The 16,938-nt window shown below is 56.2% G+C and overlaps 5 protein-coding genes across 5 annotated transcripts; 3 read left to right on the top strand and 2 right to left on the bottom strand.

Annotated features, from left to right (window-relative positions):
- Positions 1-4,500: 4,500 nt before the first annotated feature.
- Positions 4,501-5,369, top strand: UV8b_03567 (uncharacterized protein; the record flags this gene model as incomplete). Its single annotated transcript, XM_043141065.1, has 2 exons — positions 4,501-5,174; positions 5,270-5,369. 2 exons carry the CDS (start codon positions 4,501-4,503, stop codon positions 5,367-5,369), a joined length of 774 nt encoding a protein of 257 aa, XP_042996999.1.
- A 5,054-nt stretch (positions 5,370-10,423) lies between these two features.
- UV8b_03568 (uncharacterized protein) lies at positions 10,424-11,393 on the top strand (the record flags this gene model as incomplete). Its single annotated transcript, XM_043141066.1, has 2 exons — positions 10,424-10,724; positions 10,801-11,393. The coding sequence occupies 2 exons, from the start codon at positions 10,424-10,426 to the stop codon at positions 11,391-11,393; spliced, it is 894 nt and encodes a 297-aa protein (XP_042997000.1).
- A 919-nt stretch (positions 11,394-12,312) lies between these two features.
- Positions 12,313-14,030, top strand: UV8b_03569 (uncharacterized protein; the record flags this gene model as incomplete). Its single annotated transcript, XM_043141067.1, has 2 exons — positions 12,313-12,496; positions 12,613-14,030. The coding sequence occupies 2 exons, from the start codon at positions 12,313-12,315 to the stop codon at positions 14,028-14,030; spliced, it is 1,602 nt and encodes a 533-aa protein (XP_042997001.1).
- A 778-nt stretch (positions 14,031-14,808) lies between these two features.
- On the bottom strand, positions 14,809-15,648 carry UV8b_03570 (uncharacterized protein; the record flags this gene model as incomplete). The annotated part of the gene is made up of 3 exons (XM_043141068.1): positions 14,809-15,048; positions 15,142-15,336; positions 15,430-15,648. 3 exons carry the CDS (start codon positions 15,646-15,648, stop codon positions 14,809-14,811), a joined length of 654 nt encoding a protein of 217 aa, XP_042997002.1.
- A 467-nt stretch (positions 15,649-16,115) lies between these two features.
- UV8b_03571 (uncharacterized protein) lies at positions 16,116-16,748 on the bottom strand (the record flags this gene model as incomplete). Its single annotated transcript, XM_043141069.1, has 1 exon — positions 16,116-16,748. The coding sequence occupies one exon, from the start codon at positions 16,746-16,748 to the stop codon at positions 16,116-16,118; it is 633 nt and encodes a 210-aa protein (XP_042997003.1).
- Between the last annotated feature and the right edge of the window lie 190 nt (positions 16,749-16,938).

Below are 16,938 nucleotides of genomic sequence, written 5' to 3' on the forward strand. Positions count from 1 at the left end.
CCAAGGCAATGGCATCTTGTTTCCAGCAGCTCCGTGCTAGTATGTATGCACCGCAAGGAAGCTAGTAGCTTACCAATGGAAGACAGCCATCTACTACTCCCTGTTGATCTGACAATATGCAATCGGATTTTGCTAGGCACGTCGAACAGTCCAAAATAGTTTGGCGCCAGTCTTTTGGCGCCTTTGTCGAGTTTTTTTTTCGAAAGGGAACCAGGGCTGCTCAGGGGCAGGGACAGAGTAACAAGATGAAGCTGGCAAATACTTGTCGAGGGTGTACTGGACGCGTTTGGCTCCGTCACCGAAGCTGCAATGACTGCCTGGCAACGTCGTTCATTTGTCCAAGTCGTGCTCTCCTTATCGAGGTAAAGCTGACGAGCTCTAACCCAGAGGCTGCGACGCGACGGCGTGGAAAGCCCGCAAGCAGGGGTTGCAGGCCGAGCTATTACCTCACATTTCTCAATTTTCCTCTTCCTTTTTCTTTTCTAGCCGCCCTTGTCGAATTTCTCCGTGCTATTGTGCCGAATGAAGCTCGGGTGAGTGCAGGCAGGTTGACCATGGCAACGATGAGCGGCGTCGGAGAGGACAAAAGGCGTACAGGTTCATCCACATCAAATTGCACGTCAAAAGCCTGCATCATAGTAATAGAGGGCGAGTTAATGGCAGCTTTGCGTTGATGTACACCCGCCGGGCTGCCGTCTCGGGTTTCGGACGAGGAGGGTAGGGAGGGATAGCTAGGAAGGCCCGTCCGTCAACTCATCAAAACAACCAGTAGGCGCCAGTCTCGCGATGACATTGTTGTCCATTCAGAACAAGCAGAAAAGGAGATGGTCAGCCATTCTGCGCGCTGCCAGACTCTGGTCCTGCCGAGACGCCAGCGTCGCGTCAAAGGGTGAAACAGCTCGCTGTCACTGGGTTCCATGGTGACAGATTCGGCAATCGCCAAGCTTCGCGCTCGTTGACGCCGAGCGCGTCTGGTTAATTTTTCTCTTTTTTTTTTTTAATTTTTTTTTTCCCACAGCAGATCGTCCGTGGTCCGGCAAAGCCAGCGAGGGCCGGGCTCCAGCCCGCCACCCGCCGAGACCTCGGGTGACGGGGAGATTCAGCGCCCATTCTCCGGCCAAAAGATGCCATCCGCATTTGTGGCCCACGGCGAAGGAGAGCCCTCGCGCGAGAGCAGCAGCAGCAAGTCCACGCACTGTGCCGGCTGTGTGCACGTCTCTCTCGCAGCATTTTCCACCCAGGAGCCAGCTCTTCCGGACTACATAGACAGTGCACGACGCGGAGTAAGGCTGGGCCTCGATGACGAGAGGGGTGCTTGGTGACTGAGGGAGGGACTCGAGAGTTGTTTCGCTTGGCCCATCGCCTCACCGCTTGAAGGCGTCAACTTGCGTTTGCTCTGCCCCTGTCGACAAATCAGAGCCCAGGAGAGGCTGACCATGTCAACTTGCATGCGACTGATACGCGCCACGGTTCAGCGTGCCCGCCAGCGGTCTACGTAGCCTCAATTCGACCTCCTCCCCGGGAGCCCCCTTTGTCAGCGCTGCCAAAGTCTTGGGGCCAAGCTGCGCGCGAGTACACGGAGAAGCGACCGATGCATGACGGCGTGTCCACGCCATATGTAGTAGCGGTTTAGCATGTTAATTTGTCAAGTTGCGGTTCGTCGAATCCAAAGGCATCAAAAATAGCGCAGTCGCGGCCCCGCGACAACCCATGCCCCAGCTACCCGCATCACGCCCATCACGCCCATCACGCCCATCATGCCCCCATGATACCCTACCGCATGGCGGACTACTCCTCATCTCCGCAACTCCCGTACGGAACAGCGAGCAAGTTTGCTTGCGAATAGCCAGCATGACTACGGAGTATTCGCGCCGCCTGCAGTCATGTTGCAGTCAATTTGTGGCGGCGAGTTGCGTGGGATTTGGAACCGCCCGCGTGAAGTGATGGTGAAATGAAAAAATAAAAAAAAAATAAAAATAAAAATAAAAATACAAAATGGTGGTGGGCACCGTGCCCATCACCAGCTGTAACTCGCCCAATGCCCTCTCCGAAATGAGAGAGAGCACATTGACTGAGACCTTTGCAGCATGGCTGGCCGGGGACCCCCCTGGACTGGGGCGGGGCGGGGCTGGGTCGTGCAGCCGGTCCGGCGTTTTGAGTGGGTGGGATGCAGATCCGTTCCTGCAGTAGCGCGAATTCACCCGGTGCCTTTTGCATGTCCAGCCGTTTCGTTGCCGCCCCCTTTTACCTTGCATTTGCACTGGCCCGAAGGAGGCGCTTTTCAAAGTTCATCATCATTTGTCTTGGTTGCGCAGCCCACGCTCGTCCCAACTTGGCAGCTGGAAGAATGGCACGGCGTGAGGATGGATGACGTTGATGGGCACTGGAGCGGAGTGCGGAGTGCTCCGTGCTCCGTGCAGAGAACCGAGTTTGTGTGAACCAGCCAATGCCGCGGCACATTTACTCGAATAAAGAAAAAAAAAAAAAAAACCCCCCATGGAAAGCGGCCGAGTGCCCAGCAGAGGAATGCCATGGTAAATGCGCCGTCGGCCAAGGCTAATAATAAGAAGGCACGGGCCACCAGGCAGCCTATAGATGCTGATTGAGCGCGATGCAGGGCTTGCTTGTCGAACACAGCCCTATGCGCTCCGTTACGCGGTACATGTTGCAGTGATTGGCGACGCACAGGGACGATGGGCGAAATGAAATCCTCTCCCATCCGCGGGATTGGATTCACCAACATTTCGTGGGACTAGATTCACCAAGTTTTTTCTTTTTCCCTTGTTTTCTTGTTCTTTTTTTCTTTTTCGTGCGGCTGCAGAAGCGTGGGAAGGGCCGATGCATCCTCATGAACCAATCCCTGGTGGTCAAACTGGGGACAAGCAGGTCGACGCTAGTTAGTCTGGTGCCTCGATAGTTGGGTCGACAAGCAGAGACGGGCGGCCGTAGTACGGACACGGAGCAGCAAATGGGAGCACCAGCAGGGGGGGGCCACGCACTGGGGACAAAGTGGCCCCATTGTTGTGCTGCACTTTGGCAATTTCTTCCCAGACCAGACCCGACCCGACCATCAGTCAGTCAGTCAGCCAGTCAGTCAGTCAGTCTCCTTTTTATCGACGCAAGCTACCTGTTATCCCGCAGCCAGCCTCGGCAAGCACGGGCCATCCTGCGGTCTCGGTCGCGTCACGCCCAAGCAAACACCCAATGACCGTTTTCCCAACCCAACCAATCAAGGCTAGCGCAGCTGACGGGAACCCGAGATGAAGGCAAAACTTGTCGACGGGCGTGTCTGCGCGTGGTTTCGCCCTGGGGGGGGGGGGGGCAGAAAATTCCACAGAATCCGCAAGAGGCCCTGATGCAGCCGTACGGAGCACAAACGGGCTTGAGCCAGTTCAGCCATAGGTTCGTGAAGGAGCCAGACTTTGTTCGTTAATTCCCCCCCCCCCCCCCCCCCCCTTCGGCCAGGGCTGGAGAGCATTCCAGAGGAAGCAGGCTAGGTTGGTTCTCGTTGCCGTTCGTCCGGGCTCCTGTGCTGCTAGCTAGCTTAGCGCATATAGGGGACAATGAGGCCTGCTATAGGCCTACTGGGCCGGTGTCCCGCGGGAGAGGGGGGGGGGGGGGGGGGCGGGCTTGTTTATTTTTCATTATTATTATTTTTTTTTTATTAGGCGGCTGACGGTGGCTGCGCGGTCAAATTTTCTCATTTCATGCACCTCGAACGTTTGTAACCATTGACCGACCACTGGCGAGCGAGGGCTGTCTCTCTGCAAGGGTGCATGTAACATCTGGACCTGGACCTTGCAGCAACAAGAGGAACAAGGCGCCGTGGCCCCCCTGCACTGGCGCCCGAACGGGGCACGACCAGAGGAGGATGCGAAGGGCGTGGGTGGACCAGACGGATTGGATCGACGCCTCCACGCCGTGGAGCTGCCCCGTAGTAGCCTCCACCAAAGGGGCCTGCGTTACCCCTGGATCATGGCAGACGACCGGCGCCTCCCAATTTCCCAGAGCAGCATGTCCGCCGGTCCATCGGCTGCAGGTCAGGTCGCAGGGAACAGCACAGCAACGACCAGCCAGACAGCAGCAAGCCGCAGCACCAGCAGCACCAGCGAGTGACAAAACGGATGGACCGCACCAGGGGCCAGGGAGGGAGGCAGGATGGGATGGGCCGCCCCAATGAGAGGAACCCTGGCCAGGCAGACCAAACAGACAAAACAGACAAACGCTTGCCTGCCTGCCGAATTCTGTTCCACCGGGATTGCGTATTTAATATCTCGCTTTCCTCCCGTCCGGCTTTCGTCTGCTTCCCTCCCTCCCCTTCTCACCTCGCCAGCCTTATAAGCCATTTCTCTGCTACCCTTTGACTTCGGTCGTCCATTCTTTAAACAAACAATCAGCCCGGTCGAGCTTGCCTCTTCACGCGTCACTCTCTTGCCCCGAGTTTCCCTTCTGCCCGAACCTCTTGTTACTTTTATTCACCCCCCCGCCCAGCCCGCCAAGATGCGTTTCACTGCTGCTGCCTCGGCCCTCATGGCCGGCACCGCCATGGCCAGCGCCAGCGACAGCCCCGTCTCCACCGACTACACCACGCAGCTCGTCACCATCACCGCCTGCCCCAGCACCGTGACCAACTGCCCGGCCCGCTCCACCCAGGTGCTCACCAACGTGGTCCCTCTGACCACGTCCACCGTCTACACCACCAAGGTGTACACCATCACGGCCTGCCCCAGCACCGTCACCGACTGCCCGGCTCGCAGCATCGTCGTCAGCACCGAGACCATTGCCGTCTCCACCACCGTGTGCCCCGTCGTGCCCACCACCGCTCCCGGCCAGTGGGGCAACTCTACCGTGGTCATCCCCCCTCCCGCCACCGCCAACACCCAGTCCGCCCCCGGCTGCAACGGCAAGGACTGCCCCCCTCCTGCCGCCTCCACCGCCCCGGCCTGCAACGGCGAGGACTGCCCCCCTGCTGCTGCCACCACCGCCACCCAGCAGGCTCCTCCCGGCACCAGCCCCGCCGTCTGCGTCGCCTCCAACTCCGTCTCGGCCATCACCAAGACTTACACCACCGTTCTCACCTCGGTTGAGTACGCCACCGTGCAGATTCCTTGCCCCACTGGTCCTTCTGGCACTGGCCTGCCTCCCGCTCCCAGCGGCCCCTCTGGCAACCAGACGTAAGTATTTTCATCATCCCACAATGAGTCTGGCCGATGTTTTGACGTGTGTCTGTCTGTCTGACCTGGTTTTCAAAAAAAAAAAAAAAAAACAGCACCCCCAGCGTGCCTGTCCCCACCGCCGGCGCTGCCTCCCTCGCCGGCTCTGCCGTCTTCGCCGCCGTCGCCGGTGTTGCTGCCCTGATCCTCGCTTAAATAACTACTCGTCACCACACATGGCCCATTCGGATCTTCCGACCCTGTATAGAGTTTTTATTTATTTAGATTCGCTGCAAATATTACTAGCAATGCATGGCAACAAACGCGCATGGGGAGTCTTTCAATGTACTTAGTTCTAATTGTGTTTGGATGGGCGTGCGGGAGCGGGTGCTCTTCGGGCAGGGGACCCCGTCCAAGATGTCTTTTTGCCGAGGCTGAGCAATCCTGTTCTCTGTTCATGATGATTTTGAATTGAATAAACATGGTTCATTTTGAAACCCGAGCCGCCCCACCCACTCAGCACGCACCCTGCCGTGTCTGGCCGTTTGCGTCTGGTCCGCCTGGTCTGCCTCGTCACCTCGCCTCAGACAGTGGCCCCCAGCACTGTTGACTCATTCTACCGCCCTGGCTTATTCCTTTTTGAGCAGTCAGGCCGCACAAAGTGAGTCTGGGAACCTTTTTTTAGCGCCTAGCGGATGCCAAACCCGTACGAGTCACTGCCCCTGATCACGATCCACTTGGACGGCCCGATTTTTTCTTTTCCTTGGCCTTTGCCTTTTTCTTTTCTTTTCTTTTTCCTTTTTTGGATCGCGTCACTGGTCTGAATGAATGCTTATAGTCACATGGCGGTGCTGCCCGCGAGTCGTAGCCCATCAAGGTCGATTCAGTAATTGTGGACACGGCCGCATCTCTCTCTGACCTTCCTCATCTGCGCTGGTGGACACGCTTCGCCGTGCCTCATAGTCTGCATCATCAGCACCCGCGGAACAGTCGGGTGTTCAACGTTGCCGAGCATTTATCCACAGTCCATGCATGACTGTATACCTGGATAGACTCCATAGCATATACCACATACCCCTTCCTGCCTTGAATTGAGCAAACGTAAGGGCCTTGACGCTCGGGTCCTTGTTTACGGAGCAACCGTCTTGTCTTCAGTCGGCCTCAGGCACCCTGTCGCGCCCGCTTGTCCAGGGATTTTAGAGCATTGCTTGCAGCCGAATCACCCGTGCCAGCCGCGCTAGAGACATCATACACGCAGAGTCAAGACACACACACACACACACACTCCCCTGACTCTGATGTCAGTGTCGGCCAGTCAGACGTCGAAACTCGGCTCGTGCCTGGCTTCTTTTTTGACGGCACCGTTTTTTTTTTTTGTTGCCCGTTCACGCGCCATGGCGCCCGCCTTCCGCTTCACCCTTAGGATGGAGTCCCCTTGGCGCTGACTTGGCAGGTGGAGTGCTTCCTGCGGATTACTCAGCCTCGAGAGCCGTCTCGTAAGGCTTCATTCATGTTGCTTTGCCAATCTAGGGCCCTGGTTTGAAATTTCTGCCGTTGGTTTCCAGGTGCCCCGGCTTTGTCTTGCCGATTCTTCCCCAGTCTTCGATGGCCCATCACAGAGAATGTCGTCGTCAGAGAACTTCGTGCTTCCGTACCTGGTGACGGAGTATCCTGTCAAGCAGCCCTTTGGTTCCTGCTGTTCCTGCTCTTCACTGTAGGGTCGAAACCTATGGTGCCCTGGTGTCAGGAAAGGTAGACCTTTTCATTTTTCCTCCGCCGCATGCCAAGGACCTCCATGTCTAAATACCTACTTCATCGACTGGGCCGGTAGCTCACGAGTCACGGCCGTGCCTGTAATTCATCCTCATCCGCTGCTTGGAATGACCCCGGTAGGCTTGTCATTGCAACCAAAAGTCAACCACTGCGAGGCAGTAGATTGGTCATCTACGCCGAGTAAAACCTAAGTTTACCGTACTTCCATCTATAGGCATCTGGTCCCGAACAAATGGCGCAAAACAACAGAACCCTCGAGTATTTATCGCTGGCATACTTTCCCCGAGCCTCCGTTTTCAAGTACAGGCTGGCCGACTCGTGGGATGGAGGACAATCACCTTGTGTTTCTTGCCACGTCGTGCCGACGAGTCTGGCAGCACCATTGCCTTCAAGAAGAAAAGAAGAGGATATTTGTATGTTGCACGTATGCCAGCTGGAACGGCGACTTGACTTTCCAACCTCTTCTCGAAACTGCCCAGAGCCCACGCTTGCATTGTGGCTACTCGCATTCGGCGTAAGGATAGGCTGGTGGCCAAGTGATGTTGGTATGCTGCTTGCTTTGTTTTGCATCGCTTTTTGAAGAATGCTTGATTGGAAACCACCAGATTCCAGAGGATCTGGGTGAAATACTGCAAGTTGGTTCACCCATGATGGTCCGGTCAAAACCAAACGGGCCGGCGATCAGGAAGATCGCTGGTTTCCAATCTTGACATGTTACTGCACGTTGAGGCTGTACGGTTTCAAGAACATCCCAGACCGCATGGAAGATGGCATCCTTGGCATTGATGCATATTGTTGATGTCGATGCTGTCGATATGACTAATCGTAACGCCTGGCATATGATGGCGCCGTCGGTCATGTCGCAGAAACCATTTATTGCTTTTGCATACGATTTGGGGGAGACCACCACAGCAGGCAAAGCTAAAGGTAGGGAAAAGGCGCAGCCTTCCATTTTGCGTCTTGATATGAGGGTCTCAATAATTGGTTAAAGAGGGCAGTCTCTTCGACCAGCAATGACTGAAAGCTGTCCGATGAAGCGGTTAAAGCTGCTATTAAAGAATCGACAGGAAGCGAGCCTACTAGCACGGATAGCACAGGTGATGCTAACGAGCCGCGATTAGTAGTAAGGCCTTATTGGGAGTATTCACAATTCGGCGGTTTCTGGCTCTCGACGAGACTGTTGAGCACCCGACGATTTCTTCGATCCTCAACGCCTTCCATTCTCACCGGGATTCCACCGGCAAAGCAGCATCAAACACGGAATTTAAAGATGCTAAACTGAAATCCTTATCTTGTCTATGGCTTTCAGTCTCATTTTTTCCGACTTTTTTCACTATTGTCGATCAAAGAAAAAAAAAAGTACCGAGGTTGCAACCAGTGGCAGTTCTTTAGAATCCTTTGAATTTCCACCCGCGAGCGGACTTGACACGTTCAATGAATTGTCGTCGAACGTCGCCTGATTGATAAGCCTTCGGGAAAGTACATGCAGCTTGCTGACCATAACATCGTCTGGCATTAGTTCGTTACGAGCATCACTGGGCAACAAGTGACCCTTGACGCCGGTCGAGGCAGGCGGATCGAATCAAGGGCAGGCTCGCCTCCAAGTACATTCGACATATCGCAGTATATATAATACCCAATAGAGTCACATATTGTGTGGCGTCACACTTTTGGTGCAACATATTCGATCTGTTGACGCGAACTATGGCCACAAGTGGCTCGCTGTAGCCGAGGCCACCAGACACGTTGTAGACGATTTCGCAGTTTTCCAGCCCAGGGGTGACGAATCGATAAAGGTTTGCAAGCTGCGAATCACAAAAACTTGGAGCTTTGGCTCAGAAGTTGCGTAGGGTAATCCAGCGAGCCGACTTTGGTAACCAAGGCGTCGACTCTAAAGAATCGGTCGAGATGCGAAATCGCTGCGTTCCAAAGGCCAGGTATTGTCAATTCAGAGTCGGATGAGAAAAATCGGGTCACCCCAACAATTCAGAGCCGGTGTGGGCTATGGAGTCAACAGGTACTACACCATGGCAACTTGACAGCTGTCAAACAGTTGGCACTAAAGTGCCGACCAGGTACATCGGCCCCTCCTAACATCGCGTCCGCAGAAAAAAAAAACAGGAAGAAAATTGAGACCCAAAAAAAAAAAAAAAGGACCAAATCCCGTTGAATTTCCAGGCTATCCCGAGCCTTGTCTTCTCATGGTGCGATAGTCTTAACCACGGTACGTGCTACGTACTTCGGACTCCGGAGTAGCTGTTCCGATTCTTCGCTTATGGACTTGGGCGACTTGAGCAATGGCACCAAACCAATGGGGCATGAATGCCAAGATGCCAAGATGCCAAGAGACAACGTCTTTAGTCTGGCAGCCGCCGCTACCGGTAGCGGGTGCTGAACTAAAATACATGTTGATGGTACTCCGTTCTGCACAGTGCATCTTACCGTCTACTCAAATATATCGATATATCGTCTCTCAGCCACTGTACATGTCAGCCCGACCTGAAACCGCCCGACCTGAGAACAAGATGCAGGTTAGAACTCACAAGGCTCCAATACTTCCCCAGACGAGGCTGCAGGCACGGCCCAGCCTCAACAGGCCTGCCTGATGAAGCCAGTAGAATGCCTGCTTGAAGCTTGCCAGAGGCTATGCTCGAGTCACCATCTGCTGACACGGTACAGGCTGGGCGAGTGTGCTCCGCTCCGCCAACCAAACCAACCCAAACCCACTTGCTTCAACCCCCGATCCACGGGATAGCCGTCTCGCTATCGGTCTCGGATTCGCTCAGCTTCCGCGCCCACCAGGGACCAGACCTGTTCGGAATGGTCTTGTCCCTTTCCGGCTTGGCCGCAGTACCATGGGCAACACAGTACCGCGTAAGCTGCCACGGCCTGCTTGCTCTGGATCTAGCACCGGGAGAACAGCTTCGCCAGCCCTGTTCTTGACGAGATCCTGTCAGGGCTCTCTCGCGGCTCTGTGTCCCTCGCCCTGGGATTCGGGCAATCAGCAAAGAACAACATGTCGCGCCGTCTATCGCCATGACACAATCATTCGCAGCTGGGGATTCAGGCTTACGCGGCTGAAAAACAAAGCCACGCAAGCGAGGCGCCGATGCCAGCCATGTGCAAAGAAACTAGATGCCCTAGGATCACGCCACATTGCTTGCTAGATCCAAGTGGACTATTGCGTTGCGTTGCGCGATGCACACCACACACCCTTGTAGGCCAAAGGTTGTTTCCGGCCAGGGCGAACTACATCCAAACTCTCATGTATTTGAAGACGCCAGTCCCGCCGGCAAGGTTTCCTTTCATCAGGCCAACGTTTCTCCCAACTGAAACGCTCTTCATCATCCGTCGCCCTCTGAGGGAGAGAGGGGCTTGACCCAGAAGTTTTTCGGAAATCGCAACCTGCCTCGCCTTTGCCTGTCTTCTCGTCTCTTCCGTGCGCTATTCCTGCCGAGCCTTTTGAGGACGCCAAGTCAACCAAGGACGAGGACATAATGCCGAATCCCGCGCCTCCTGATGTCGTCATATTTGGGCCCAAGACCAAATGCACACTCGACAACTGCCCTGTGGAGTGGAGCATCTACGGCTTTCAACCTTCTCTCGCGGCTAATATTGCTTTACTAGCTATATTCGCTGTCATTGGAATTTTACATGCCTATCTGGGGTTCAGATGGCGGAGCTGGGGCTTCATGGTGGGCATGCTCCTCGGCTGCCTCAGCGAAGCCATTGGTTATATAGGACGGATAATGCTGCATAGCAACCCCTTCTCATTCATCGGCTTCATGATCCAGATCGGTACGGTTTCCTTGACCCTGACTGCCTCGCACATCCCGTTGCCTAATCACCAAACCATGCTTACTTATCCCTTTAGTGTGCCTCACCATCGCACCCGTCTTCTTCTCGGCGTCCATTTACGTCACCCTTTCCAAAGCCATCGCCTACTTTACCCCAGACCTGTCCCGTTTCCGGCCGCAACTTTTCTACTGGATCTTTGTCCCCCTTGACGTCGTGTGCCTCGTGCTCCAGGCTGCTGGTGGCGCCCTATCCACCAACTCGACCGGCAGTGACGAAAACGGCGTCAACATCTCCATGGCTGGTCTCGTATTGCAAGTCATTGTTATAACCGTCTTTATTGCCTTCTTCGCGGACTACATGATTCGGTACCAGCGTTCTGGCCGCGCGCGAACCTTCGACTGGCGCCTGAAGATCTTCTTTTTGGGTCTCTCCGTGTCGATTGTGCTGATCCTGGCTCGTTGCGCCTATCGCGTGGCAGAGTTGAAGGATGGCTATGGCGGAAGCTTGATTCGCGAGCAAGTTCCCTTTATTGTATTTGAGGGCATCTTTATCGTAGTGGCTGCTGTGGCTTTGTTCTTTGGCCATCCCGGGTTGGTGTTCCAAGATTCCCTGTCGCAGAGCCGCTCGGTTAAAGGCGACGAGAGCGGCTTTGCGCTTCCCCAAAAGTAGTGGTGAAAACCGGCCAATCTCATCGCGCCACTGCTTTCTTTCTTTTGCAGGATTTTTTTCTTCTTCTTTTTCATCGAGCCTTCTATCTTTTCTTTTCCTTTTTTCCTTGTAGAGGATTTCCTGCTCTCTATAGAGTTTTACGAAAGGATTTTGGCGTTCACCTACGGCTATATATATGTAGGTTCTTGTGTTTGGTCTGATTGATGCTCAACGCATCCGGTCGATGCAGGAACTCTTTGTAGACTAAGCACATGATGCACTAGTACGCATTCTTAGCTGAAGTCGCATCAGCTGTCACCCGGAATGGTGGGCTGTCTCCAGTTTGTTCCCGTCCCTGATCGTGACGTGTTTCAGAATGACGCAGTCGAGACTCGAGACACTCGGTCCTTGTCTCCGGCCGGCCAGGGTCTGCGACAGGGCTGCATGGGCCGACCGACCCCGACAACACAGAGTCAGAGACAACGGGCGTGCCAGCCAAAGTTGGCGAACTCCGGGTTCCAATCCTCCCCGATCCAGGGATCGTCCGCCCAAGCTGACCGGTTAGGTAGGTAGCCAATAGCTTCGTCTCCGCCGACGCTGCAATCGGAATCCCTGGGCGGAATCCGTTCAAGACTCGAGGCTCGAGAGAGCATCTTACCCAAGGCAAACTCGAGTCGCCCGAGGCTCCTTTCATCCTTGACCGCTTCAACCCCGGTGCCGTTGAATGAATGCGTGAACGCGTGAATGCGGGGTAAGTGGTACTGCAAGTTGCAGCAAGTGCCAAGGAATCACCACCGACTTGCCGCCACCTGCCGCCACCTGCCGCCGCCTGCCGTTCCGCAGCTGGCTCAGAGCCTCGGACAACTCCCAGCTGCTTCCCAGACATGCGCTCTGCTTGCTTCAATTCTTTCCCACACGCACGCAACTGCTTTGTTTGTTCATGCTCCGTCGGGCACCACCCTCATCTGCGCGCGCGCTGCCTCTTTCCAGCCCTGGGTCACGCAATACCATCACTAGATCGGCTCGATTTCAATTCGTGCGCAAGTTCTCGACTTCAACGTCCATCATGGCCCCGCCCAAAGCTGCCCTCGACTTTGTTGACTTCGTCAACGAGTCTCCAACTCGTAAGACTGTGCTTTTGTCCTGGACACGCTGCATGCAGCTTCACCCTCCTCCTCCTCCTCCTCCGAAGCAGAGATAGAGCTAGCTGCCGCTCTTGCTAACGAGTCCCCTTGCCTAGCATACCATGCGACCCAAGCTGCGGCGAAACGATTTGAAAAGGCCGGCTTCAAGCTCATCAAGGAGCGTGATTCATGGGCTTCGACCCTTCAGTCAGGTGGCAAGTACTACCTCACGCGCAACGGCTCATCCATCGTCGCCTTTGCCATTGGCCGCAAATGGCGGCCCGGAAACCCCGTTGCCATTGTCGGCGCGCATACAGATTCTTGCTGCTTGCGGCTGAAGCCGGTCTCCAAAAAGACCAACGTTGGCTACCTGCAGGTTGGTGTGGAAGCTTACGGCGGCGGCATCTGGCACTCGTGGTTTGATCGTGACTTGAGCATCGCCGGCCGAGTCCTCGTCAAGGATGGCGACGACTTTGTTCAGAAACTCGTCAAGATCGAGAAGCCCTTGCTACGGATCCCCACGCTTGCCATTCATCTTGACCGGCAAACCAACTTTGACCCCAACAAGGAGTCGGAGCTGTTCCCCATAATTGGCCTTGCCGCTGCCGAGCTCAACAAGAGCGCCGACCAGGATGCCTCTTCCGGAGCCGACGAGGACAAGGAAGACTTCAGGCCTCTGGAGAAGATGACCGAGCGGCATCACCCTGCGGTTCTCGACGTCATCGCCGGAGAGCTCAATGTCAAGGTATCCGACATTGCCGACTTTGAACTTGTGCTGTACGATACCCAAAAATCCGTGATTGGGGGCCTTCAAGACGAGCTCATCTTTTCACCTCGCCTGGATAACCTGGGCATGACGTACTGCTCGGTCGAAGGACTCATCTCGTCGGTGCGCGACAGCTCTAGTCTGAACCAGGACCCCACCATCCGCATGATTGCCTGCTTCGATCATGAAGAGATTGGCTCTACTTCGGCCCAAGGCGCCAACTCGAATCTCCTGCCTTCTGTCATTCGCCGCTTGGCCTCGCTGCCTGGCGGGCCCGACGCCGCGAGCGACGGCAGCTACGAGACGGTGCGCCACGAGGGCGAGGAATCCACGACCTACGAGCAGACTCTGTCACGATCGTTTCTGGTCTCGGCCGACATGGCCCACGCCGTCCACCCCAACTACGCCGGCAAGTACGAGTCGTCGCATCAGCCGGCCATGAACAAGGGCACCGTCATCAAGATCAACGCCAACCAGCGATACGCCACCAACTCGCCCGGCATCGTCCTGATTCAAGAGTGCGCCCGTCTCGCCGGCGTTCCGCTCCAGCTGTTTGTGGTGCGCAACGACTCGCCGTGCGGCAGCACAATCGGACCCGGCCTGGCAGCCAAGATGGGCATGCGAACCCTCGACCTGGGCAATCCGCAGCTCAGCATGCACAGCATCCGCGAGACGGGCGGTTCAGCCGATGTAGAGTTTGCCACCAGGTTGTTTGACAAGTTCTTTACACACTACGGCACTCTGGAGCCCAGAATTTTGATCGACTAGGCGATTGCGGAGGAGGGGGTGGTTGGGGGGCATGGCCAACCTTTTTTTTTTTTCCTTTTTTTTTTACCTTTGACATGGTTTCAAAGGAAGAGAGAAAACAAAGAAGTTGTGGTGGCGAAGCAAGGCAGCAAACTTGAAGATGTGCGAATGTATTTTCAAATGCCAATTCGAAGACTACATTACATGTACCCATATAGCCACTGGCTTGGCTGATGCATGAAGCGGCACTGGCTCTCTGCGGCCAGGTCGAGGCTCGGAAAATTGCCGTGATTTGCAACGAATTCGAGGTATAAATGTCAAAAGTGGTGATGTGATGCCTGTTTCAACGCCCAGGGTGCCCAGTCATGGAGAATAAGAATGCCAAAGAAGTCAGTCAGTCGCTCCTTGCTCCGCGCCAAACCTCAAGCTCCAACGAGAAAAATAGCGATAGTGTATCCGCCCGCCACAATGCATATCAAATGACGTTTCTTGCGATGACGTTCCTTGCGGAACCAGGAAAAAAGGACCAAAAAACCCAAAATAAAAAACCCAAAAAAAAAACGAAACGAAACGAAACGAAACGAAACGAAATAAAACAAAATCGCACCGTCCACGTCTCTTCTGCCTAGTCAAAAACCCGAATCAACTTTGCCATGAAATCTTGGCCCGCTTCCCAAGACGACCCAAAAGGTAACTACGCGGAAATAACAGAAAGCCTTGTAAAAGGGGGGAAAAGAAGAAGAAGAAGAAGGAAAAGAAAAAAGGGGGGACAGGCAGCATGCATTGAATGGTGCAAGAGCTAACCCCTAGATAAACTGAGGAGTCCGCTCGCCGCGCCCCCATTCGACCTGGCGAGGCCATCCGCTGACGGGGCCGAGGCATCCCGCGAGCCCTGGTGACTCCCGGATGGCGGCTGCACGCGGACGACCCTCCGCGGCGGCAACGGCTTGCGCTGCAGGTCGGCGAGCGGGATGGCGGTTTGGCCGGTGCGAAGCTTGTAGTTGGCCAGGGTGAGGCGGAGGCGCAGAATCTCGGCTTTCTACGGGCGACCTGTCAGCTCGGGCGCGGGGGGAAGGGGGGAGGGTTGCTGCTTCGGGGTTTGGGCCGGGCCTTGTTCTTCGAGGCAACCTACCTCTCTTGCTTGCTCGCGCGTCATGCTGCCTCTCTGCCGGGGCGCCAGCAGGGCGGGCGCGTCGCCGACGATGCGGCCCGGCAGGTCTGGCTCGGTGGCGGCGGTGGCCCACGAGTCTCCCTCGGCGGCCGACGTGTCGAAGACGGACGAGGCGGGCGACGTGGGCGTGTGCGTGGGCGTGGGCGTGTGCGTGTGCTGGACCGCGTCAGACGGCAGTTTTTTTTCTTTTTTTTTGCTCTCGCTTGCTTCTTGCGCGCTGCTCCTTTCGGAGGTGCAGGGTGGACATACCGCCGTGCAGGTCTTCTTGCAGCCGGGCGAGGAGGCATCCTCGGCGGGACGCTTGGTGCCGCCCAGGCGCGCGGGCGCGACCTTCTTGGTGGGCGAGGAGCCGCCGGTCAGGGGGATCGGCGAGCCGGCGCCGTCCTTCATCTTGGGCGACGGCAGCGAGGGCTTCGCGTTGGGGTCCAGGGGGGCCAGGGCGGCGCGGTGCTTTGCGGGCGAGGGCATCGGGGGCGGTCGACGCGTAGCGCGGGGGGTGCTGTTGCAGATTTGCTCAGCGGGGGGTTCTGGCGTCGAGGTCTGTTTGGTGTTGATATGCGGTGTGGATGTTGTATGTTGTTGCGAAGTTCGTGACAATGATGATGGTGTTGGTGTTGGTGTTGGTGTTGGTGGGGGGGGGGGGGAGGCTGCGGCAAGTTTTTGGGTTGCGGCGCCGCGACCCCCCAGCCATCCGTCACGTCGCGCAAACGGCGGGAAAGCCCAGGGGTTCCTTCATCAGGGGTCAGTGGGGCCGAGGGGGGGCCAACTTCTGCCGCGTCAACGGTTTTTTTTTTTTTTTTTTTTTCCCGCTTTTCCCTCCAAGGACACGGGCAAAGCCTTGAGGACGCGGGCTGCGGCCCGGGGGAAAAAAAAAAGAAACCTCCAACCGAGCAGCGGCCTCGCAGGCAGCACTGATGACTTTTTTTTTTTTTTATTTAAGGGGGGTGCGCTGCAGCGCGACCTTGTCGTGACTGACTGACGCGGTGGTTATTTCGGGCGTGGGGGAAAGGGGGGGGGGGCAGGTGCCAGCCACGTCTTTCCGGTGGAAAGGGAAGAGGGGGGGGAAGCAGCTGATTGCCGAGTTTGGATGGGCGCGGGGGCAATTGGGCCTGCGGATTGGCTGGTTGCGCGGACGCGGGCGAGCTGGTGCCTGGGCCAGTGGGCGGCGTCACGTGGCCCAGCGGGTTGTAAGGGGGGGGGGGGGCTTGTCGTCTCGAGCGCGACGCGGGACTTTGCGTTCCAGAGCGTGGGCAGCTGGAATCTGATGGATTCGCCGCGGAGACTGTGCAGCTGAGTCCTGGGACCTGCTCCAGCTCGAGAGAGTCTGCTGCTGGACTCTCCGGGATGAATCGCTCCAGAGAGTCTGCTGCTGGATTCTCCGGGATGAATTCGCCCAAGAGAGTCTGAAGCCGAATTCTTGAATCTGCCCCAGCTCGAGACATTCTGCAGCGGAGTTCTTCGGGATCAATCGCCCCAGAGAATCTACACCTGAACCCGTTGCAAAAGTCTACAGTTCGGTCCGGTCCGGTCCCGAGACTTCGTCCCAGTCTACAACCCAGCAGAGGCATTTCGGCAGGATGGTCCGGCAAAGAGACGGCCCTGCTTGCGTCCAGCACGAGCTGCAACTCGAGGGCGTCAACACGGGTTGCCCCGGCCACGCATCACCACCACCGGCACCAACCAGCCAGAGCAGGGGGCTTCTTCGAGCCGGCCAGGCCGTGCCGAGGGAAGAATCGCCGTGCAGGGCCCGCTGTCATG

This window comes from Ustilaginoidea virens, chromosome 3 (assembly GCF_000687475.1).
Source record: "Ustilaginoidea virens chromosome 3, complete sequence".
Lineage (NCBI taxonomy): Eukaryota > Fungi > Ascomycota > Sordariomycetes > Hypocreales > Clavicipitaceae > Ustilaginoidea > Ustilaginoidea virens.